Here is a 26,764-nt window from a genome sequence, read left to right on the forward strand (position 1 = left end):
GCGCCAGAGAAACAACGGTTGTCGCGGTCGCGGACTTGGACTTTTACTTTATCAATCAAGAGTGTGAAGTCAAGACACCAAACAGAGCTGCCAGTCACCACCGAAACAGAAGTTTTAGTTCCAGAAGTTCCGGCTGTTTTAGTTGAGGTCTGCCTTCTTTCTTTTTCGACTGTTTTCCTCTCTTTCTGCTAGAGCTGCCAACTCTCACGCATTCACCGTGAGACACGCTATTTATTACGAAATTCAAACAATACCGTTTTGGCGCTTGTAAATGTGACGTGACAGATCCCTAGCGCACGTGAACCGATCATCTATGAATGAATGAACACTGAAAGATACAGTACAACTTACCGAAATGTATTCCTCATACAAAATATCGATCAATCAGTGTTTTTCATCAGCGTGAAGAGGTCAATAACATAGCTGGAGAACAATTATGTCACATTTACCTCAGGAAAGCCATTTAATGAACATAATATAGGCTATAGCACATAGTTGGCAAGAAAAAATAGCTATAGAGAGTATTTAGCTAAATATGTGTTCTATATTACATATTTGTTATATTTTTACTTGTTTCATTAAATAAAGTTGTTATTATAATAAAAAAATGCATTATATTTAACCTTAAATAATAGCCAGCTGACAGGGCTCTCTGTATGTTTACAGCATTAGGTGAGTAGTTTTTTTCTTGAGAAAAAATAATCTTGTGTAGCCTACCTAATATTTATCCAAATAAGTCAATATTAAATCAAATCACAATAATTGAATTGAAATAATAAAAAAGCGTAGCTTAGCCTACTAGTAATTGAACCATGTAAACATTGTAACATGTTGTCACTAAACCTAATAAAATTCAGTTTAGTTACTAAAATGTTAGTGACAATCACAATACACTTATTGTGTAATAAGTGTATTGTTTACCCCCCCCCCCTCACTCCAAGCTAAACTCAAAAGTTGGCAGCTATTATTGTTTCTAAACTAAAGACTGTTCTTTAATATATTAGCAGAGCACAATGTAATGGTTCCATATTTTATTTTTAAACTGTGGTGTTTTCATTTGAAGTGTTACAGTGCTAAAACTTTAACTCTGTGTTACTCAGCTTTTTTGTAAATTAATATGAAAGAAATGTTGAATGAAACACTATGATGTTTTGGCCAAACCATTTGAATTATTTATTTATTTATTTATTTATTAATTATTTGAAAGAGATTGTGAATAAAACTACTGTATATTGTAATGGCCAAACTACTTATTAAAAGAAAATAATTGACATCGTTTCTGCTTCTGGGGTTTTAAAATTGCTCATTATTAAAATTGCTTTTATTTTATAAACTTGTTAGTTTTATGGAAACACTAAAAATAATAAACACTGGCTCTCAAATTTAACTTAATGGATATATACAGGGATGACAAAAAACTAAATTAATCAAAAATATGCTGTATTACTACATTTGTTTACAAGTAACTTTATTCAAGTAAAAAAAAAACATAATAATATCAATAGGATTTACGTAATATACTGTAGAATTTAGCTTTTTTTTTTTTTGGTCACTGGCGGCCACCCCGTTTGGAGGCAGTGCCCCAGCATGGCCCCCCCACTGAAAATGCTCTAGACACGCCAATATTAAAGCTTACAATTTGACTTTTTGTAAAGCTGCTTTGAAACGATGTGAAATGAGCGCTTTACGAATACATTTTGATAGTAATTTAATCTAACTTGATTCGTGTAAATTCATCAAAACATTATCCAATTGATCGTTACTGAAATCGTTTCATTTCTGTAGTACGCTAGCCTACGGCTAAACAGTATAGATAGAAGATAATTCATAAATTCGTACATAAAGGAATGCACATGCTCATGCCTCAAGCGTCTACGCCAATAAGATTGCTGTATTATAATCCAATAAAATCGTGTGTGGGCGGCCTTAATGTGTCGACCGGCCCCAATCGTTCACTCTGGGGAACTCGGAGCTCTGACATCACTGTAGTTCAGAGAGATTCAGAGAAAGTGAAACTAACTTGATCAACAACATTATGGACGCCTGAAACGATCAACCTCTTTAAACAACAGAATATTTATTGATCCGTTCAAAGAGTCTTGTGGACACATCTGATCCTCACAGGTAAGAGATAGAAATATAAGAGAGATTGTGCTGAACAGGTTTCTAATGGAAGTCAACTGGTTTAGTAGGTTTATGTCGAACTGGAATAACGTTAAGTTGAACAGAACCAGGTTGAACCATGACAAATACTTAACTATTTTAGTTGTTTAATGCACTGAAATGGTATCAGAATTGTATTTATATATGCCATTTGATTGGTTGTGATACAAAGTTCCAGTAGGGGTTCAGCGAAAAATCGGCAGCTGGCAGCAGGAAGTAGCTGCCACTGGCAGCTGACGTCAGCTGCCGCTAATAACCGGAAGTCGGAGGTGGATGCCGCTTTTAGCAAGGCAAATAAATTATTATATCAATGTATATATATAATTTTAGTACTTATTTAAATAAATTACTTAAATTTGTAATTATTTTGTAATTGGTTTAAAAAGGTTTATCAAATATAAATTAAGTAACGAAGATCATAGACATAGTACAAAAAAACAAACATTAAGCTACACTTGAAATTATGAATTTGTACGTGTATAAATATAATTTGTGTACATGTTTGTCAAATAATGAAATATATACATAAATGAATGCCTATATAATAATATTGTATATTTATTAAACGTACATAAACATTCATTAAACAAATAATGAAAGTCATGTCTAAAAGAAAAAAAAAATTCTCAATGACCTTTATTTAAAAATCATATTTTGCTATAATTTAAGTTCAGTTTTACATTTGTAGTATTTCAATACATTCTTGTCTTTGTTTTATAAAACAGCTGTAACTTTGAAAACAGGCTTGATGTTTGTTGTTCTGAAATCAGAATGAACAACAATTCTGAACTAGATGTTAAAGTTCATAAAAAACTAAGTTGGCTTGAAAAAGAAAGTTTGAAAACGTTTTACAATGTTCTAGCATGGTTTAACATGATTTACAATGTTTCTAGTGTTAGGGAATAACAGCTTAAAGACCCAGGACCAGATATGATGAAAGAAGACCAGGAGTCGTGATGTTCAATCACATAAGTAAAAGTTTACTGAAGAATAGTTTCATCGATAGAGCCAGGCGTCAAAGTCTCACGGGGTCGCAGGCCAGAGACTCTACTGTACACAAAATCTCACACCAGTTATACCATTTCCAAGGGCATGATTGACATCAGTACATACAGGTTGGCTACTTCTCATTGGCAAAAGAACAAAGTTAAAGGAGAACTCGGCAACTCTAGCGAACTCTAGTCACTTCTTCGCTGATTTTCCCTTTTGTTGTCGCATGTTTTCCCCACGAGCTCCCCCTACAGCTGTGGTGGGGCGTATATTTCACAACACAGTCGTAAAAAACTCACTTGCGGCAGCCTCCTCCCCCTCTCTACCGCTGCTCATGTGCGTTTGTTTTGATCGGAGCAAGCCAACTGTATCGCGTGGAGCTATGTCTACTGAGGTGGGTAATCTGGTAATACATCATAAATGCGTGTGTGTTTATGTCGAATTGCCGTAAAGCAATTTGTGTTTCGCGCTCGTTCTCGTTCTCGCTTTCGCTTCTCACGAGACTTCCAATTTCTATCTTGCCGGGACGGTAGTGAACAAGTTGCAAGGTTGGTTTTCCGCCTGGGAACGCTGGGGGGAGCGGGGAAAGTCACCAATATCACCAGAACAGGTTGTTTAACCATCCAAATGATTTCTAGACAGTTTTATTAAGTTAAAAAAGCTACCAAGTTCTCCTTTAAAACAATTCTACACTTATGGATAGATAGGAGGGTAAGTCGACACTGTCATCCGAGTCCAAGATGGTCCGGTGATGACCTCGGAGGTCGTAGAAAGGCGTCTTGGGGTCAGCTGCTGCATATCACAAGACCTGCACAGAGCATTCAACACACACACACACACACACACACACACACACACACACACACACACACACACACACACACACACACACACACACACACACGCACAAAAACACAATGGAATCGCAGTTCCTCCAAAAGTAGTACAGATAATGTTCACTTTAAAGAAATACAAATAAAAGTACAATTCTGTGAATCAGATCACATAGTGTTTAACCCCTGTAACCTTAAGATTAGTAAGAAAGACAGATGTTAGAAAGAGATAGATAAGTTAGAAAGAAATAATACAGACAGATGTTAGAAAAAGAAAGAAAGAAAGAAACTTTAGAGTAATGTTGCTGTCAGAGCATAAACAATCTGCAATATGAATAAGTTACGACGATAAAAGTTCAAAGCAAAGGGAGACTTTTTTTCTTTTTTTTTACAAAAATCACTTTAAGGACTACAACAAACAACTGGTGGGGACTACACAAGCTTCCTCCTGGGCTAGTGACATCACCAACCTTAACACACACACACACACACACCTGAAAAACAAAATTCATTGGGATCAGCCTGATGTCTTTTGATAATTATTATGGATGTTGGGTTATCCGTAAAATAAATGTTATGGGGAAACAAAACCACCGTAATAACTTACCATTACCATGAATACACTGCAGTCCACAGATCCCAACTGAGCTGGAACACCCTGGAAAAAAAAAATCTAAAAGGAAAAACTAACATTTTATTTATACACTAAAGATAGCAAAGAAATCAAAATTGTTGTAACATGAAATCAATACCTTATTTTTAACAAGCTTCCAAGATCCCGGATCCATCTTTATTGCAATTGAGCTTAAAAAGAAGGGGGAAAAAGTTAGTTATTTTATACACACGAGAGAAAGAGAGATGAACTCTGTGTTGAACCACTTAGCCATGTTGCAGCAGTAGACAGTAGCATACCTGAACTAGGGAGCAGGTGTAATTTATTTTTTAAATGCCACTGTCTATGCCAATCTAAAGCCAGAGAACAAAGTGTTGAACTGAACCACTGGACTAATATGTAAAACTTTGAAGCCCGGTTTCACAGATAGGGTTTAGATTATGCCAGGATTAGGCCTTGGTGCAATTAGGACTTTTATAAATATGCCTTAGAAAAAACATTACTGTTGTGAATCTTAAATTAAAAGAAACAATGGCACTGATATTTTAAGATACACAAGTGTAATTTGCTTTCAGTTAAACATGCATTTTAGTCTGGGACTAGTTTGAGCCTTGTCTGTGAAACTGGGGGTGAAAGTTATATGGAAAAAGTGAACAGTTCCAGTATATTTTGAATAGATGTATATAAAAATATTTATATATATATATATATATATATATATATATATATATATATATATATATATATATATATATATATATATATATATATATATATATATATATATATATATATATTCATTCTGGTCTCATCTGGTGATTGGGTCCCATCCAAAACATGATCAAACTAAGAAAATAAACAGACACTGAAATGTCAAATTTTCGATACAATCTAGAATTTTTATAAAAAAAAAGAAAAAAAAAAAGATAAAAAACAGAATGCCTTTTGCCTGCTTTGAACAAGACAGGATATAATACATTTGAACATTATGTTACTTATGTTAAAACATACCAGTGAGTTTGGTTGGTTTTGCAACTGGAAATATGGGGTTTCCTTCCTGGCACGTATGTTTGTCCGTCCCCAGCAATCTGTGACAGGCTGTGGTGAACTTGGTGAAACTACAAAAAAACAGAAGTTTAGAATATGGTGAAGTAATGTTGATTAAAATGGTGTTTTGTATTAAAACTTAAGTTAGATCATTTGGGATATGTTTTGTTAGCGTTGCACGTGTATCATCAAGGCTGAGCTTGTCAATTCCAATAAATCAGCATGAGCTTTATTCTAATCAATAGATTAAGTTAACATGTTAACAAACGCTAATATTTAATGATAATGGTAACGTAAGTTAGTATTTGAAGTTAATGATAGCCCCTCACAAACCAGGAACACACGGTGCACAAGCTGCGTTTCTACAAATGATTAAATTAACCAATTCAACTTAAGTAGTCACAGATACACTGTCTCTAACATAAAAGTTATAGGAACCGTATGTAGGATTGTGGCCAAAACGTTTCGGTTACTCACGTAACCTCTGTTCTCTCTAGAAGAGGGAACGAGTATTGCGTAGTTGCTACGCTACGGGAAAGCCTTTCTTTCTCGAGATACTGAAGCCAAAAATTATCCTTAATTTTTATAATCTTGTCAACGCAGTGCGGCAGCCTGCAGACCTAGGGCAAGCTTACTAGCGTGCCCATTGGCTGCCCTGCGGCAACTGCAGCAGCCTACCGCTGAGCCCTTGGCGTGACGTCACGACCAATGAGCGCGCTTGGCGCGCTTAATGCGTCACAGCCCGCGAAAAGGGGTGTGGCTTAGCGTATATAAACAGGGCTCGGAGGCTGCTTCTCTGGTTTCTGTCGCATGAAGCGAAATGAGCTCGTGGCGCGAGCATGGCGGGCTACGCAATACTCGTTCCCTCTTCTAGAGAGAACAGAGGTTACGTGAGTAACCGAAACGTTCTCTTACGAGAGGTTCTCTCGTATTGCGTAGTTGCTACGCTACGGGAACGCCCTTGTCAACGCCGTGCGCGCCCAGCATCCACTGAATGAGTCCCAGGGAGAGCCCGGGGAACGTGATAGCAGAGAGCCGAGCGGCCCGAGAGGGCTAGCGCCGTACATAAGCACACACTAGGGGGTTAGGAGCGGCACGGCCGGTCCGAACTGACAATTCCCTGCATAGTGCAGCTCAACCAGTAGAGCTAAATCACACAATCGTAGCCCGCGCACAGATAGTGGGCTGGCATACGCGAGACTTAGACTGATAACACTTTCGCCTGCAAGGCGGGAACATCCAGGTTGTAAAACCTGACAAATGTGGAGGGGGAGGCCCAGCCTGCCGCTGCACAAATGTCATGAATGGGAATCCCGCTGGACCACGCCCACGACGAGGCCATGCCTCTGGTGGAGTGAGCTCGAATGCCCAATGGGCACTGCAGGTCTTTAGACGCATAAGCAGCAGCAATATCCCACTATCCCACTAATATCCCACTAAGATCCCACTATCCATCTGGACAGGCTGTGTTTCGAGGCGGCGAGACCCTTGGTGCGCCCACCAAACGAAACAAAGAGCTGTTCCGAGCGCCTGAAAGCGGCGGACCGTGAAATGTAGTTTCTCAACGCCCTGATCGGGCAGAGGAGATTACTATCGGCCTCGCTGCCGTGCGCTGGAAGGGCTGAGAGGGAAATGACCTGTGCTCTGAAGGGAGTGCCCAAAATTTTGGGAACGTACCCATGCCTCGGTCTGAGAATGACCTTGTCCTTGACCTTGAATTTGGAGTCATTTGGTCCGAACTCGAGGCACGCGGCGTTAACAGATAACGCGTGAAGGTCTCCCACTCGTTTGACTGAAGACAGTGCTATCAGAAAAACGGTTTTGAGCGTGAGGTATTTCATATCCACAGTTTCCAAGGGTTCGAAGGGATGCGCTCTCAGGGCCTCCAAGACCAGAGAAAGATCCCACATAGGAACCGAGGGGGGTCGCGGGGGGTTCATCCTCCTGGCTCCCCTAAGGAAGCGGATGACGAACTCGTTCCTTCCTAATGCGCGGCCCCGCTCTGAAACAGAGAGCGCTGAAATGGCCGCAACATAGACTTTGAGCGTGGAGGGGGACCTGCCCGCGTCCAGTAGCTCTTGAAGGAAACACAGTATTCGCGATACCCCACATGTCTGTGGATCAAGCCCCTTAGCAGTGCACCATCTGTTAAACACTGACCATTTCGACATGTAGAGCCGCCTCGTAGAGGGGGCTCTAGATTGTATGATCGTGTTCATGACCCCGTCTGGCAGATCAGCGTGTAATCGTTGAGGCTCCACGCATGCAGAGACCAGCGCTCTGGATGGGGATGCCATATCGAGCCGCGGGCTTGAGAGAGAAGGTCTCTCTTCACCGGTATCGGCCAGGGGGCTGAGTCTGCCAGCTGTATTAGATCCGGGAACCAAGCTTGGTTCTCCCAGCATGGGGCTATGAGGAGCACTGAGTGGCGCGCTTCCCTGATTCTCTCGATGACCTGAGGCAGCAGAGAGACCGGGGGAAAAGCGTACAACGGGCCGCTGGGCCAGGTCTGAGCCAGCGCGTCCTCGTTCTTCGAGAAGAACTCTGGGCAATGAGCGTTGTCTTTTGACGCAAAAAGGTCGACTTTCGCTTTGCCAAAGCGGCGCCACAGTGACTGGACTGTTTGGGGGTGTAGAGACCACTCCCCAGGGGGAACGTTGTCCCTGGACAGTCTGTCGGGGCCCTCGTTCAGGTGGCCAGGCACATGCGCGGCTCTCAGCGAGCGCAGAGAGTGCTGAGCCCACACGCGGAGGCGTTCCGCCAGGGTGCAGAGCGTCTTTGATCTGACACCGCCCTGGCGATTCACATAGGCCACTACCGATGTATTGTCCGTGCGGACTAGAACATGGTGACCGTGGAGGAATGGGAGGAAGTGTTTGAGCGCTTTCTCGACCGCGAGCATCTCTAGACAGTTTATGTGTAGGAGATTCTCCTGGTCTGACCAGCGGCCATAGACCGGTCTGCCCTCGAAGAGTGCTCCCCAACCTAGGTTGGAAGCGTCTGTCGAGACAACTTTCCGGTGTGAAATCACTCCCATAGTCACTCCCGTGAGATACCATTCGGCTGCCAGCCAGGGCTGCAGGGCTGAAATGCAGCCCTGATTCACTCTGACTCGCAAGCCGCCGGCCGCCCAGGCTCGGTGGGGCACGCGCGCTTTCAGCCAGCGTTGAAGTGGGCGCATGCGCAGTAAACCCAGCTGGAGCGCTGCTGCAGCTGAGGCCATATGCCCCAAGATACGCTGGAATGTCCTCAGCGGAACCTGGCTGCCTATTTGGAGGGATGCGGCGAGGAGGCGGATGTGGCGCGCGCGCTGCTCCGACAGTCTGGCCGTCATAGCCACCGAGTCCAGTTCTATTCCAAGAAAGGAAATTGACTGACGGGGCGATAGCGAGCTCTTGGTCCAGTTGACCGAGAGACCCAGCTCCTCCAGATGGCTGAGAAGCGCTGTTCTGTGAGACACAAGTTCCGTCTCTGACTGCGCTAGAATAAGCCAATCGTCCAGATAATTCAGTATTCGCATTCCCTGTTTTCTCAGGGGAGCGAGGGCCGTGTCCATGCATTTCGTAAATGTACGGGGTGCCAAAGACAGGCCGAACGGCAGGACTGTGTACTGATATACTCGACCGTTGAAGGCGAATCTCAAGAATGCCCTGTGACGGGGAGTTATCTGGATCTGAAAGTATGCGTCTTTTAGATCGAGAGAGATAAACCTCCTGGGCGAATCTGCGCGAGGATTTTTCTGGTTGTGATCATTTTGAACGGCCGTCTCATGAGGGCTTTGTTCAGATGTCTCAGATCTAAAATAGGTCTTAACGCTCCGTCCTTCTTGGGTACGAGGAAGTAGCGGCTGTAAAAGCCCGACTCGCTCAGAGAAGGATGAACCTGTTCTATAGCCCCTTTGCGCAGCAGCTTCACTATTTCTGCTTGAAGCAGGTGCGCAGCTTCTGAACTCACTCTCGTCTCCGTCTGTGCTGTAAAGCGCGGAGGGCGACGAGCGAATTGAAGCGAATATCCGTGTTTTATAGTATTCAGCACCCATTCTGACGCGCCCTGAATCGCTTCCCATGCTTCCGCATGCATAGCTAGGGGTCGAATGGTCTCTGGGTTCAGATCGCCGCCCTGTGCGGGATGGGGAACCTGTATCAGAGAGGATGGAGCGGCGCGCGCGCCGCTGGTGCTCGAACACGGGGGCTGGTAAACAGTATTGGCCGACTGTACAGCGTTCAGTAGCTCGGTCCCATCGGATGGAGTGTGATTTGCTGTCAAACATCCCAGGCGCGAGAGTGGCGTGGGGATTATAATGTCTAGAAGTGAGTGCGCGTGCTCGTGAGCGGGCGCAGAGTTTACACTTATGACACGGCCAGTGTTTGGGAGCTTTAGAGGGTCTGTGACCCAAGGTAACTGACTGGCAGAGCGAGCAGGGGGTAGGTGTGAGCACAAGGTTGTGGGCACATTTTCTACACTTAATACTCGAGCGGCTTGCGTCCGCTTCATGAGAGAGCGCTTTGTGCGCGTTACCATGGGGACCCTGTTTGTGTGAAGCAGTGAGCACATGGGAGTGGGCACATTTTCTACACTTACAACACCTTCGGCCGGAGCCGGAAAACCCGAATTTACACTCTTTCTGAGAATTATTTGGGCCGCCGTAAAAACGGCGTTTGTGTGCAGGCGAGCGAGTGGTGTTACTGGCTCGTTGGCTGCGGTGTAAGCTGCTGCAGTAGCCTGTACTGAGGGGACTGACAGAGCTGGGCGTTTTGATGGCGGTCCGGCCGCAGCGGGACTCAGCCATCTTTTCCTCCCTGCGGGTGCTAGGAGGACTTCGCGGGCTCAGACTTCAGCGTTATCTGAACGCTGAACGCTCCGCCCCCCCGGGGACCCGCGGACCCCGGGGGGGCGGCGGTCTGTGACGGCTGGTCGAGCGCGACCTAGGGCGGCCGCCCTGGCGTCGCTGCGAAGCAGTTGGTGGCCGAGACGAGCGCTGTGTGGAGCTGCGCGCAGGAGGCTGAGCTTGAGAGCGGCCTGCGGCTGGGCTCGAGCGGCGGGGCAGGAAGAGATTCATAGCCTGCGACGCCTTCTGTACTTCAGAGAAGCGGTCCACAATCCCGCTGACCGCAGGGCCGAAGAGGCCAGTGGGCGAGAGCGGGGCGTTGAGGAAAACAGCGCGTTCTGACTCACTCATATCCGCCAGCGTCAACCATAAGTGTCTGTCGATGACGGTGAGCGCGGCCATAGATCTGCCGATGGCTTGTGCAGCGGTCTTGGTAGCGCGGAGCGAAAGGTCCGTCGCGCTGTGCAGATCTGTTAAGGCTGTATGATCCGAGCCCTTCTCGTCCAATTCGCGGAGGAGGTCGGCTTGCAGGATCTGAAGAACAGCCATCGAGTGCAGGGCGGAAGCAGCTTGGCCGGAGGCGGCGAATTCGCGGCCGGCGAGAGCTGATGTGGTCCTGCAGGCTTGGACGGCAGGGCAGACTTTGAGCGCCATCTAGCAGATGGTGGGCAAAGGTGCGTTGCCACCGCTTCCTCAACGGAAGGGATGCCGGTATAGCCTTTCTCGGCGGCCCCGTCCACCTGGGAGAGAGCCGAGGAGACAGACGAGCGGAGTCTAGCGGAGAAGGGTGCGTTCCACGACTTCGATAGCTCCGCGTGGAGCTCAGGCAGGAAGGGTGCTGACCTAGAGGCTGGCGCTTGGCGACCCGTCGAGTCGGTTCGGCGCGGGCTCCTTGGGTGAGGACCAGTCTAATCCCAGTCGGTCGACCGCTTTGGTGAGGAGGCGGATAAGCTCCACGTCGACACTGGAGCGGGACCTGCCAGACTCACGAGTCGAGGAGGCGGAGCGGTGAGAGCCCGACCACTCCTCGCTGTCCGAAGCAAGCAGAGAGCAGCTGTCAGCAGCGTCATCTGCTTCATCCCCTGAGGCGACGGCAGTGCGGGCAGTGGCCGGCCGCTGCGCGTCGGTGAAGGGCGGGGAGAAGGAGAGAGCGAGGCTCGCGGGAGGGGCTCCGGCGAGCGCTCAGCTATAACCACCGGCTCGGGAGGCCTTTGAGAGCGGCGTTTCTTCTTTCGCGGCCCTGAAGAGGCAGCCGGGGAAGGTGGAGGATCATCAAACATGGCGAGTCGAGCCCGCAGGGTCGACATCGGTAAGTCCTCACACTGTTCGCAGCCGCCCGTGGAGAGGGCGCGGGCTGCGTGGTCGAAGCCCAGGCAGAGAGCGCAGACCACGTGGCGGTCTCCGTCGCTGAGCGAGGCTCTGCACGAGCCACAGGATGAGCGAGGCATTTGCAACAACGCCTCGCGCTCTTTTAGATGCAGAGTGTGTCGCGGGGCGAACACACAAACACATACAACACAGAGCGGTAAAAGGATATATTCGCCGGATAGCGAAGCAGGCAGGGAAGGCTGAAGGCGGCGAAGGGGCCGGCGTCCTCAGGCTGAGATCCTTGCCCTAGGTCTGCAGGCTGCCGCACTGCGTTGACAAGATTATAAAAATTAAGGATAATTTTTGGCTTCAGTATCTCGAGAAAGAAAGGCTTTCCCGTAGCGTAGCAACTACGCAATACGAGAGAACCTCTCGTAAGAGAACTGGTACTGCAATCACTTTAAAAATACTGTAGAGCGGTGTATCCCCTCCCCCTCCCCCCTGACTCGAGGTTGCCAGATAAGCTGCAGGATTCAGCAGAAACGCAGGCTGCTTCAATGAGCTTCCAATGGCAAGTGATGACAAGCCGTACACAGTAAGTTTTTTTTCTGTTAATTATGTTTATGCTTCATGAGAGATATTTTGATAAGTAATTATGTATTTAAAAAAATGTACTAATTGTCATTAGTTAAATATAATCGTAAAGATTGCTGAAGAGATAAGCGTTTTTGATTTGTTATTTAATTTGATTTGATTTCTTTATTTTGAACATATAAATACAATTACAATTAAAAAAAAATCTGAAAAAAACATATAAACAAAATAAAACTTCCTTATTTTTCAATACGAAAAAAAAAAAGAAAAAAAAAAAAACTCGATTTACAAGTACTACAGTTTTTGTCATAAGTAGGCTAACAAATAACCAAACCATTTTCCACAGCAATTATAACGCGGGACAAATTCAATATCACCAATGGCTATCACAGGGTTGTTTTCAGTCCCATCAGAAAATATTGTTAGAGTAACTAAATTAAAGGTGCTCTAAGCGATCCAGGGAGACGTTACTTCTTGTTGACATTCGAATTGTTGTCAAACAAAACGGAGGCTAGCTAGACCCTCCCTCCTCCTCATCCCGTCTCCTCCTTCCTCCCCTCCCTTCCTTCCGACGTAAAGGAAAGTCAAAATAGTCACTACAAACAAAGTTAAGTTTTACTGATACTTCATTCAATGTGTAATGTCACCAAGTTAGATAAATGCATTTATATATTGCAGAACAGAAAGCAGAAAAAGAGAAACATTATCTTAAAATTGTTTCACCACCTGAGGTTATAACTATAGCTCCCATACAAGGACGCAATAATAGCAAGATAACGTTAGCTTCGCGTTTCAGTGAGCATAAACAACGGCGGCGGCGTAAACAAATTTAGTCAAAGTTGTTAATAGCCTATAAATGAACATTCAAATTCATAACAAACAGTGGGTGAAAACAATCATTCACACAAATTGTCGCCCTACTGTGAATTTGCTTGTTCATTTACAATAGAGATCGATCGCTAGCTGCTAGAAACATACATGTTGTATTCACCAAAGTTAACGCTGACTGCGTAGTTCTAGGTAATTGACCTTTCGCCGGCCCCTCCCCCAAAACGGCCATTGTCCAATCACACATCATAGCAACCGTTACTATGTAAGCAGGTCCGACAAACATTAGCAAGATGGTGAAGCGTGCGCCCATGGCGTTTGTAAATCGGACACTACAAACCCCGAGAGATTGTCTGGAGGAGTTGTGTTCTTTCACTGCTACTGCTACAATGGATAAAACAGTGTGGACGGCCCCAATCCCAGTTAAATGTGTCGAACATTAAGAGGCATAAATACGCCTGCTGGCTGTGGTATCGATGGCTAAGTTACTTAAAGTTTTTTTTTGTTTTGTTTTTCTGATCTGAAAAACTCCTATCTGTAACTCAAAAAACATAATATTGTCTGAACCACGAGTTTTATGATCCGTTGCACCACTAATAAATATTATGGTCTCAACCGCGATTTTTGTGATCTGTTGTCCCCCTAATAAATATTATGGTAAGTGCATTAAGAAAGACAATCAATGAAAGTTATTTAAATGCAAATTAAGGCTATGTCTGGTTAAACAGTTATTGTGTGATTTCGTTTATTGTGCTTTGTCAACTTGAAGCATGAATTTGAGAAAGAAAATCATTTTTGGAAGAAAATCCACCACATACTTTTGTCAGTGATATAAGTTATAGCTAAAAGATTGTAAAAGCTTTCAGTTCACCCTGCCTAATTGTAGTTGAAAAGTCAAATTAAGCTTGATTAATGATATACTGTGACTGATCAAATAAACTACAGCATCGGGAATATAACTCCCATGTGTTTTGCAGCATTTAAAATTTTAGTCGTGTTATGCGAAAAAACACACATAAGAAATTATTGCTGACAGCACTTTTATTTTCAGAGACAGTTTTTTCTTTCACACAAAAACACAACAGTAAGTGTCTTACAATGCTTTTAAACACTTGTTTCCTTGTTCTTTGTCATAATCACAAATGATGTGTATGAACACCGGTAACGTTAAGCATTAGCCTCGATAGAGACGTAGATAGTAGTCGTGTCTCCTTCATTGCGTATTTTTATATTATAATATATCCCTCCACTGCATACTGTAACACTTTTTGCCTCGATCTGGAGGATATCGCGGAGGTATTGCTCCAAAAAAGGTCACTGACACGCACGGGTATACCTCTTTCCGTCATGGCAATCTGTCGCGCTGGTCGTGTTTGACCATTTGTTTGTCGGACGTAGCAACAGTAACTAAGGGGGGCGGGGCTCGGCGAAAGGTCAATTACATCCTTGTGTTGGTTTGGCGAACATGAACGTCAGTTTAGAAAGAAAAACGGATTTACCTGTTCTGCAAAAACAGCAACTGAATGTCGGACTGGAAGCCCTTCTGCCGGCGGAGTTCTCGCCACCTTTTGAAGGTTTTTCCGATGTAAATTCGGGACTTCACGCGTTCCTTATCCTTGTCCCTCTTCTTTGCAATTTGTTCATCGGAACATCGTCTCTTTGGTCGTGTGTCGCGGCTGTCGCCATAATTCAAACTTCCCTCTTCATGCTTCTCTGTTCTCTCTCCTCCACACCCCCTTCACGTGCACGCGCACTAACTCCCCAAACCCCACCCTCCAATACTTCTTGTCGGTTATTGGCTGGAACTCTGTTTATTATGTTTCGTGGTGCGGGTGAGCCCAGTTTGTTTTTGTTGCCGTTTGTGGAGCCTGTGGTGTCTAGAGAGACCGCGTTTTTTTACAGTGTGTTCAGGGGACAGACAGCTAGCGGATAGTGAGGAGATGTTTGCTGTATGTGACAAAAAATGTTTTGGCCTAAAAAACGCGTTGCATCACTTAGAGCACCTTTAACGTTACATAAGCAATGGTCATACAGGTCAACTTGCAGCATGTGTAACTTAGTCCACGATATACTGTACGTGAAAAACAAATGACAAATCATTTTTTCTGAGGTAAAGTTAGGCTTCTGTCTCAATTACGTTTCAAATTGCCATAATGGGCGTGCTAATGTTGTTTTCCTCAGCGTCTCAGCATAATGACAGAGAAACGGGCTCCTATAATGCATTGCTAATGTTAGCATACGTCCATGTGAGCTAATGTTATGTTACTTTGCACGAAAATGCATAACTTTGTTCAACTGTCATGAATATATGAAATGTCCATTGACATCAAGTACAAGTTAACCAAGCATAGATGAATCTTAAGTTACCTGTCCTGGAGAAAATTAGCAACGTTGGTGTCTGTGTTCAAATTCTTCTCCGTTTTTAGCCGTCTCCATATTTCAAAAGCATCTCCAATACAAATTCTGGTTTTATTTCGGACTTTGTCACAATGAATTTCTGAATTATAACGAATTCTTTTTGATTTAGTAACGTTAGACATTTTTATCCGACTAGAGTAGGTTAGAGCAAAGCTGGCAACCCGGATACCGAAACACTACTGACTTCGTGATTTGTATAGGTGGAGGGAGGCGCGTCAGGCCAAAACACAAAATGACAACATCAACATCAGTTGAGGGCTGCAAGTCCACTTTTTAAATGACAATATCCTAGCCATACTACTGTTGTCAGTGATATAAGTATTTGAAATGAACATGATTTCTTAATGTCTAGTGACACATCAGGGACATTTTATGATTAATTGAAATAGATTTCTTACATACAGCTCCTTTAAACTCCAACGTACACAATTATTTATTAATCTGATACGAACTTACCAAGCCAAATACCGCCGCCATTGCTGAAGATTCGCCGCCGGCGACACCATTGGCTGCTGTCGCTTGACTTCCAGGTAAATGTGATTGGTTGCTACTACGTTGGACGATACTGATTGGCTGCCACGAAATGGCAGGTCCCTCCTAATATGGCAGGGCTTCCGGCTGTCAACGGCAGCTACTTCCTGCTGCCAGCTGCCGATTTTTCGCTGAACCCCCTCTCCAAAGTTTGGCGTTTTTGTCATTTTGTCACAAATACATACTAAAATGACCTGCAGATTCACTGAACACAAACCTGCTAAACTGCAGAAGAAAATCACATCTAGCCTACATTAAACATTATTAAGATAAAAATTATTCTTGGCCTTATAATATATTTTATTGAGAGCGTTATATAGGCTAGTTGTTGTAAATATACGAGACCGGTGCGTCGCGCAGGTGTCGCTCATTATCAATCACGCCACCGGCCTCGTCCTGCTCGCCACAATATCTTTTAAGATTATAAGAAATTTAAATTGAGTGTGTGTATCAAGTGTGTCCAAACTTTAGACTAGTAGTGCAGGTGATTTATCTTCATCATTTCTCTCTCCAGCGATGTCTTCCTCCAGCGGTCCACTGACTGAGGAGCTTCAGTGCTCTATATGTCTGGACGTGTTCACTGATCCAGTCACCACTCCATGTGGACACAACTTCTGCAAGACCTGTCTGAATAAGTGCTGGGACAACAGCCAGACCTGCAACTGTCCATATTGTAAAGAAACATTCAAGCACAGACCTGATCTCAAGATTAACACCACACTCCGAGAAGTTGTAGATCACTATAAAAAGAAAAGTCATGAGAAAAAAGCTGAAGTTCTGAAAAAAGCTGAAGTTCTGTGTGACGTCTGTGAGGAAAGAAAGCTGAAAGCCCTGAAGTCGTGTCTGGTGTGTCAGAGCTCTTACTGTGAAACTCACCTGGAGCCTCATTCGAGAGTGGCAGGTTTAAAGAAACACAAACTGATCAATCCTGTGAGTAATCTGGAGGACTATATATGTCAGAAACATGAGAGACCTCTGGAGCTGTTCTGTAGAGATGATCAGACTATCGTGTGTCTGTCCTGCACTGACGGAGATCACAAGAACCACAACACTGTTTCTTTAGAAGAGGAGAGTGAAGAGAAGAAGGTAAAAGTTACTGACAAAATGATTTTAAATGGCTCTTATCATGAGGAATCACATGTTCTTTAATATAAATGAATCAGTTATGAAAACATATTGTGTGTTGTTCTCCGTCTATAGACTCAACTGATGAAGACACAGAGAGACACACAGCAGAAGATCCAGGACAGAATCAAGAAGATTCAAGACGTCAAACACTCGGCAGAAGTCAGAAAAGTGAGTTTAAAATAATTAAATTAAATTAATTGTAATTGTAATTAGGGCTGGGCGATATATCACATGATATTTTTTCCCGGCTTTACTGACGAGATGCGCATAACAATCTCATGCGATAATTCGCCCAGCCCTAATTGTAATCTCTATTGTTGTTTATTGAATTGCTGTATAAAATCAATTTCACACTCACAGTCACACTGTTGGTCTGAATATCGACACGTCTGTGATTTTCCCGATCACTTTTGTATTTTTTTTTTTTTAATTTGTATGATTTGTAGATTTGAGGAATCATTCAGTGCAAACGGTGCAGAATGAGGGATTTTGAAAACTGGCCAAAACACTGAAGTATGAGAAATAATAACACTGATTCTTCTCTTCGCAAACACCACTAATAATGTGTTGATTGTCCTGGTTGAGCAGAGAAACACAGAGAAGGAGAAAGCAGCCCGTGTGGAGCTCTTCACTGATCTCATCCGCTCCATTGAGAGATGTCAGACTGAACTGCTGGAGATGATGGAGGAGCAGCAGAAAGCAGCAGAGAAACAGGAGGAAGAGCTCATTGAAGAGCTGGAGCAGGAGATCACTGAGCTAAAGATGAGAAACACTGAGCTGGAGCAGCTCTCACACACTGAAGATCACCTCCACCTCCTACAGGTCAGTCAACATCTCTCTGATCAATGATAATGCAGTATATGACACCATAACACTCCCCATGCTGAAGGATTTCTCCTCTCTCCTGCTGTAGATTTACTCATCCCTGTGCAGCTCTAGAAACACCAGGAACTGGTCTGAGATCAGTGTGAAGACTGATGAGAGTCTGGAGACTCTGAGGAGAGCTCTGACTAAACTGCAGGACTCTCTACAGGAGAAACTCATGCTAACTGGTACAGCAATATCAAATACACCGTACAGATACATATATTTATCATCTTTTAATATCAGTAATGAAGAATGAGTCTGGTCAAGCTGAAATATGAGAAGTATGTAATCATGTATTTGTGTCTCATTATCATCACACTTCTTCTTGTAGAGGGCATGTCATATTCATCTCTAATTTCAGAAAACATGCAGTAAATTAATCTTATAGCCTACTAGCTTCATCCCTGTAACCACAACCATGAGTCTTTACATCCCCAAACACATTTAAATGAGAAACTACAGAAAGAAACATTTATTTTATATTAACTTGATTGACCCACGCCTTACCAAGTGTATAAACCACCTGCACGTGTTATCTTTCCTCAGTTGATATTCGCTACTTGCGACCTCTTTGCTTCGCAGCTCAACTGTTTTCGCTGACTTTACCACAGTCAACAGGAGGAAACATCTATATCGATCAGCCTCCGCCAGGCGTGACTGTCAGAACGTTGCGTTTAGTTGCAATTTTTCTGGTTGCTAGCCACCCACGCACGCCACTGGATTTGCTCTGGCTGCCCGCCTGTGTCTGTGCTTTCACCTCTCCCATGGATCAAATCAAGCTTTCCGCTCCTGCTAACCCATTGGACTCGCAGTCGTGTGCATGCCCTGCCGCCTGCGGTTCACTCATTGCCGCGAGGGGTGCATGGGGTTAAAGTACGCGGAAGAACTGCTGTTGCTTCCAGAGAACTGCAGCCATTGCCTCGCTCTGCCTCGGAAGCTTCTTCGGCGTAGACTCAAGGTTGCTTCCAAAGCAAGGACGAACAGTACGACTCGGATGTTGGAGTGGATGTAAGTGTAATAAGATGAACCGTTTCTCAGCATCTGTCTTTCAGCCCCCTTACAAGGCTTCAGCTCTCGTTGTACGGGCTCTAAATGTTTTCTCCCTCCTCTCAGCCTACAAGGCTGAGCTGTTGGAGGATATGAGTACACATTTGGAGAAAGGCGTACCATCGCCTGCACTTTGGAAGGAGATTGTTACCGTGAACGACCTGGTCCTTTCCAACCTTTGCAGAAAGTAATTTTTCTGGATCTGGAGCTGAATTCAGTTACGGAGCCACGCAAGAGGGCAGAACAGTGAATGGTGTGTGGCCAAGCACACTTCACTCAGCCCATATAAATTATTTAGAGCTCCTCACTGTGTGGAAGGCGCTGAATCACTCCCATGTCGACCCATGTCCTGGGCATACTGAACAGGGGCGCAGACCTCTTGTCAAGGGGAAACCCTCTCTACAGGGACTGGCGCCTCCATCCTCAGATAGTGGGTCTACTGTGGAGGAGGTTCAGCCAGGCAACTGTAGATCTCTGCGCCTCGCGTAAAAATGCCCATTGTCCATGAATCCATGAATATGAATCCACCAAGCTTGCCCCACTTGCTGCACGAGAAGCGAATATGCTCATTGAGGAAAGATAGTGCGTGCAGGTGGTTTATACTAGGGCTGCACAATATATCGAAAAATTATCGTTATCGCGATAATAGTATATGCGATATCCGTATCGCAGAGAGATGCAATAAACTGCATTTATGTTATGTGCCAAGCATTTGTGTCATGCATGCATAGGTTGTTTATCCAAATTCTACCAATCAAATGTGACCTTACTATCTTTGTACCCGCCTCCCTAGTAGGTGCTATTATGCTATTGGCTAGATCGGGCCCAAAGGGGAACCTAGTGGCTCAGAGCAGAGAGAGGAAAATAAAAACTAATGGCGAGAGTAGAGACAAGCGAGGAAAATGACATCAGCGAAGAACCTGTACCTAAAAAGAACTGTACGTCTGAAATATGGCAATATTTTGGCTTCAATAGAGAAGACGTGTCAAATGCAGCCAGGTACTATGAAAGGGGCCGTTCACATATTGCAGTGGTTCCCAACCCTGCTCCTGGAGTACCCCCAACACTGCACGTTTTCTTTGTCTCCCTAGTCAAACACACTTGATTCAACTCATCAGCTCATTAACCCATGTGATAATGAGCTGATGAGTTGAATCAGGTGTGTTTGATTAGGGAGACAATGAAAACATGCAGTGTTGGGGGTACTCCAGGAGCAGAGTTGGGAACCACTGACATATTGCGTCTAAAAACGCATGGAAAGCGTGGCCGCACCGCTATCTCCTTTCCACAAGCGCTTGCGTCTGTCGTTGCTGTGCAACCATGACCTGCGTGAGCTTGGGGAATTCTTAAAAGTTGAGATGTTCTCATCTCGTCGCGGCATAGGTGAGCCTGGAAAAATGTGCTTCCATTTTGCACGCAAAAAAACGTGATATGTGAACATAAGTGACGGTGTCACTAAGTCGTGCCGAAAAATGTTGACCACATCGAGAAACTAATCTCCACAGTCATCTGGAACGCAATCTCAGGGAGCTATATGAAGACTTCAAAAAGTGTAAGCCAAATCTACCAAAACTGCTAACGAAATGCCAAGTAACAATAACAGAGTCTCACAGACAACCATTAATCAAAGTGTTGCATGTGTAACGTTAACTCTTTAAGATCAGAAGAATATCTATTAGCCTACCTGTTTATTTTAGTATGATCATTACATATATAAATGATAAAAAAAACTTAATAAAAATAGCATTTCTCTAGGGAAATGTAATATCGCAAGAAATATCGTTATCACAATACTCAACAACATCGCATATCGCATATTTTCCCAGTATCGTGCAGCCCTAGTTTATATACTTGGTAAGGGGCAGGTACCTGGCATTGGACATGTGCTTCTGTCTGTCAGGCCAGACTTGGTGTAATTGGATGCTTCTGCAGAGGTCAAGTGCGGATCCCCTTCCCATAGGTGGTTCTCGAACATGAGATGTTTCAGAGAACCAGGGTTACGAACAGTAATCTATTGTTTTGCATGTTTCTGTGATGGATAGCTTTAGGGGTAGGGGTTTTGATTAGGTGACATAAAATATAATTTACCTTATAATCAATGTAAGTCTATGCAATGTCCTCAATATAGTGAAACAAGAATGTGTTTTTTGTGTGTGTTTGTGAAATCAGGTTGAGATTATTTTAAATAACTTTTAAAGTGTCAATAATTTTCTTATATAAAAGCATCTCAAAGATCTGATGATGTTTTATTGTCATGTGTCTCTAGTGCTGAAGAGGATGCAGCAGTATGCAGGTACAGTGTGCTGTCTGCACTACACTATTACATTCATATTGAAAAAATGTTTGGTTCTTGTATAGCTGTTGTCAAGTTGCCGACTCAGGGTGCTGACCCACCAAAGGCTGTCCGATTAGAGACGAAACGAAGATGCACTTGTTTTCTGGGAATAAACCATTTATTGTCAACACTCAACAGACTGGTTTGTTTGGTTGTGCTTATGTGTTATGGTTTTCTATCAACTAAAAACAGTAACATAAACTTGAATGTACATAATAATAATTATGAATTAAAACAATTAAACATATTGGCAATAATACCGCACAATAAGATAAGATTAATAATTAAACATGAACATTATTAGAAAAAACTGAAAGCATGTAACTTCTATATTATTTGCAGCACACAGCTGTAACCTGACACTTTGTTAGTCCTGGAAGCTTGTATGGTGCCACTAATTAAGGATTGCAAATGTACTTTTGCATTCACGCACAACACTTCATTTAAAAGGCGATCTATAAACCGTTATTATGCCGCTGTAACTTCAGCGTCCGTCTCCGTGTCTGGCGGCACTGGACTACTGTCTCTGTGAGGGCGGGGTAGATCACGAGGTCTGTTTCTGGATGCTGATTGGCTCAGGCAAGGTGCTGTGTATGCATGTGCCTCAAAATACAGAGGGAGAGATTGGTAGAGAGAGGTTAGAGTGATAGCAATCCATAGCCTTTTTTACACACTCACAGCTTCATTACTGCACTAAAATAGGATTAAAAACTGGATTAAATATTACAAATATATTGATTTGTTTTTCATATTATTTGTTTGTTTTCTCAGTGGATGTGACTCTGGATCCTGATACAGCTTATCCTAAACTCATCCTGTCTGATGATGGAAAACAAGTGAGATGTGGAGACACTGGACAGAAACTCCCAGACAAACCAGAGAGATTTGATAGATTTACAAATGTCCTGGGAAAGGAGGGATTCTCCTCAGGGAGATTTTATTTTGAGGTGCAGGTGAGAGGGAAGTATCAGTGGGAATTAGGAGTGGCCAGAGAATCCATTAAGAGGAAAGGATTGATCACACTGACTCCCAGTAATGGATACTGGACTGTGTGGCTGAAGAAGGGGAATGAATATAGTGCCTGTGCTGATCCTCTTGTCTCTCTGTGTGTGAGAGTGAAGCCGCAGCGGGTCGGTGTGTTTGTGGATTATGAGGAGGGTCTGGTCTCCTTTTATGATGTGGAGTCCAGCTCTCATCTCTACTCTTTCACTGATCAGTCTTTCACTGGGAAACTCTATCCATATTTTAGTCCAGATTCAAACCATGGAGGTAAAAACTCAACTCCACTGATCATCACACCTGTCAAACACAGTAAATGAATTTACAGGCCAAATTTTGAAATACACAATGAAAATGATTTATATAATTAAAAATCTAAACATGTTTTGATATTTTTTCATCATTTGTTTTTCATTGTTAAAATTTCTAGCTGTAATTGCAAATTATAATGTAAAATTATAATGCTTGTTTAACAATTTTATTTCAACTTTGCATAACTATGCCATTGTTTTCTCCAAATCTCAACCTGACAAAGTGAAAGTGTCTGTATTTTTTTTTTTTTTTACATCAAAATAAAACAAACTATGTAAACATTAATGATATCAAAGCTGTTTTTATGATTTCAATTACAAAATGATCTGTGATAATACTGTGGTAAATCAGATGATAATTCCTCAATATATGTATAATTGTATGATTACCATATTCATACACAACATTATGGATCTTCAAAGTAAACCTAAAAAAACACCATGGTATTATGATCATGGTAATAACAAAATATCTGAAAAAAATATATAAATAAATAGGAAAAGGAGAAGAAGAAAACATTGTAGTCCTATTACCAAGGTACCATGTCAAATGTTTAATCAATGGTAAAATTATGTTTAACCACAAAAATAGACTAGAATAGATAGATTGACAAATTTAAACACAAATCCGATTAATTTAAATGCAATTTTTTTATTGAAACAGTTAAATAATTTTTTTTAATGAAATATAGGACGATTAAATATTTGATGGTACTGATATGACGCAGAGAAACAAATATGAAACCTTATAAAAGAGTACCTTATAAAATTAAACCTTAAACAAAATATTTTCCTTCTTTCAGGATATAGTAGAGATTATTCTATTAAAGATGCCTATTTATATTGCTGTTTATGTTTAATGTATTTTGATCTGTATGAAAACTGAGCACAGCTGCTTTTTACAGTAGATAGTGATAAAATGCAACACAACTTCTTGTCCAGGCCCTGGTCATATCTAGGCTTGTTCACTGCAATGCTCTTCTGGCTGGACTTCCATCATGTGCAACTAAACCTCTACAAATGATTCAGAACGCTGCAGCTCGTCTTGTCTTCAATGAGCCCAAAAGGGCCCACGTCACTCCTCTGTTCATCTCTCTGCACAGGCTACCTCTCGCTGCTCGCATCAAGTTCAAGGCATTGATGCTTGCTTACAGATCTATCACAGGCTCAACTCCCTCTTTCACTCACTCCTATACGAGTCTACATCCCTACCAGAAGCCTACGATCGGTCAATGAGCGACGGCTCATGGTTCCATCACAGACAGCCACAACATCACTCTCCAGAACATTCTCATTCACGGTTCCATGCTGGTGGAACGATCTCCCCACCCTCATCCGAAATGCAGAATCCCAATCCCACACTGTAAAAATAAAAGGTGCCTGGAGGAACCTTTTGGGGTTCTTCACTTTGCCACACCGGCAGAACCGTCTGTAGATCCTCTAGGCACCCTTTAAAAAGGGGTGGTTCTCTGAGGAACCACACGAGTTTCCTGAGGAACTCTTATATGAAGCACTGTGTGGAACCGCTTTTGGGTGCCTCCAGGAACCATTTTTTAAATTAATTTCATGTTGTTACTATGGTTACCATTAACTTCTATTATAATAAACAAACTGAACCAAATACAAAATAAGAATTGTTTATTACATATTTTAGATCCATTTTAATACATTCACTTCTATGATGTGTAATACATTTTAATACATTCACTTCTAAAAATTGTCCATCTTCACTTAATTTTAAAACATTTGTGTTTCAGTCCGCTTGTTAAGTCTGACGTCACTGTTTCCAAGTCAAAAGCTCTATCAGATGCCAAAAACAAACAACAAACAGTGCTAATATACAGTCATTGTGCTGTAATATTCCTGAAAATTATGATCCTAACCTTTATCTCTATACCGAAATCTCAGATGGTTAGTTATTCAGCTATTTTGAATCATAAAATGTTGAAGTCTGGGAAGCAACACGACTGATGCCACTGACGATCCTCAAACGACACATTCTTCCCTTCTCCAAAACCTGACAAAAACATTGAGAGGAGTTTCATTTTGAGCATCGTTTCTAAAATCTCTAAAACAACATTATCATCATTTCAAATGAACATCATTTAAATTGTTTATAAACATTGATAAGGACAGACTCTAAGAAAAGTCTGTAAAAAGACTGTCCCTCTTAGGTCAAAAATGACCAAAAACTTTTACGTTTAGAAATTTAGAATTTTTTTGCTTCATCGGAATGGAATGAAACTTGGTGACTTTTGTTGTATTAGCTATGTGAACACACAAAAATATCATGGACATCATTCGGATATGTTAAAGGGTCGTAAAAAAAAATTGGCTCCTTCGCGGTCAAAAATGACCGACATAGGAAATGAATGGGAAATACAAAAAAATACGAAAACTCAGAGAAACTTTTGGTGGTACAAACTACAAATCAGCCACTGTGCAGAAAACAAGTGCACAGCAATGAAGGGGTGACACTCTAAAACATCAAGAGTGCAAATAAGACACCCCCCCCACACACACACACACACACAGACATGAACTGATATGACCTGGTAAGACTGCAACAGCAAATTTGGAGAATATGCTAAATAAAATCAATAAATGAAAAAAAATACAAAAGAGACTCTCTCTCGCTCAAATGCACACAAAAACACATAATAGATGTTCCTGATATCTGTTATGCAACAATACATAAAATAATTACAGTTTGTATGTATATATTCTGATTAATTATTTTGTCATTTTGCCTCCACGTCTCCCCGATTGCCCGCGAGCTTCTCCTCCTGTCTATACGGTAATCTCTCTACTGTGCGACAGAGAGTCGCGTGGTTATGACGCAATCGTTAGCCTATTTTTACAAAAACTGCTTCTACGGGGCCATAACTTAAGATACAATGGAGCCTTTTATACATTTTTGTGTTTCTTTAGAAATAAATAATGGACAAATGGAGTCTTTAAACGCCTCAGATGTAAAGTTATTCGCTTTCAAAGTGACGCCAAAATGAATGGGAGTCAATGGAATGCTAACAGCAGGTGGGGGTCTGCTAATCAATGGCGGCGACCGGGGAAGCTTCAGTTTTTTCTGAAACAGTCCCCCCCGCCAAGTCACCACCAACACTGCTCTTCTTCTTCTTTTCAATTTTATGGCGGTTGGCAACTAACTTTAATGGTGCATTACCGCCACCTGCTGGACTGGGGTGTGTATATATATATATATATATATATATAAAATATCTTCTTTTGTGTTTAGCAGAAGAAAGGAAATCATACAGGTTTGGAACGACTTGAGGGAGAGTAAATGATGACAGAATTTTCCTTTTTGGGTGAATTATCCCTTTAATCTTTGAACTTTTGGGGAGAGTTTAAGAAGGATGGATACATCGATTGGATCTCGATGTTTGAAGTTCTCAATCAGCACCATGGAGTGATGTCACTGTAGCTGTCCTCCTGCATACAGTTTAGAAGAAAAAATATAATTCTTTTGAGAAACAAAAATAGAAAGTGACTTCATTATCACAACAGAATCATTGTAGTCACAACATACACATACTAAAAAAAGACCATATTGTTTCGATTATGTTAACCGTTTGATGCGTACGATTAAACCGGTGTGATTATATAGTGCATTTCAGGCATTTAAGTTACATACACCTAAGTTACCACACACATTGTGTAAGTAACTATAAAGTTTACTTTTTTTTTCTTTCTCCCACTTCACCGGCCTCTTACTTTCACGTATTTTGGGAGAAGTGGATGAATTTACGTGTTGTAAATCCAACAGATCCTATTCTCTAAATTCTCATTTATGCACGATTTAGTGCGATTGAAATATTGTAGCTTTATGTGTAGACGTTCCTGGGCAATATTCAATAAGAAAAAAAACTTTTCCATAGGCAACAGTATACGTTAACGTTACTTCAG

General features: G+C 42.6%; 1 protein-coding gene across 2 annotated transcripts; it reads left to right on the forward strand.

Moving 5' to 3' along the window:
• The first annotated feature begins 1,950 nt into the window (after positions 1–1,950).
• On the forward strand, positions 1,951–23,133 carry LOC308697443 (E3 ubiquitin-protein ligase TRIM39-like). 2 transcript variants are annotated; one of them, XR_014030940.1, is made up of 8 exons: positions 1,951–2,124; positions 16,668–17,239; positions 17,354–17,449; positions 17,870–18,103; positions 18,195–18,333; positions 18,695–19,156; positions 21,462–21,488; positions 22,302–23,133. XR_014030940.1 is itself a non-coding variant. In XM_081376678.1 (7 exons), the coding sequence occupies exons 2-7, from the start codon at positions 16,670–16,672 to the stop codon at positions 22,847–22,849; spliced, it is 1,614 nt and encodes a 537-aa protein (XP_081232804.1). In that variant the 5' UTR covers positions 1,951–2,124; positions 16,668–16,669; the 3' UTR covers positions 22,850–23,133. The 2 variants fall into 2 exon arrangements, 1 of the variants encoding a protein (XP_081232804.1); XM_081376678.1 differs by lacking the exon at positions 18,695–19,156.
• The last annotated feature ends 3,631 nt before the right edge of the window (positions 23,134–26,764 follow it).

This window comes from Scardinius erythrophthalmus (genome assembly GCF_964197995.2).
Source record: "Scardinius erythrophthalmus genome assembly, chromosome: 10".
NCBI classification, from domain to species: Eukaryota; Metazoa; Chordata; class Actinopteri; order Cypriniformes; family Leuciscidae; genus Scardinius; species Scardinius erythrophthalmus.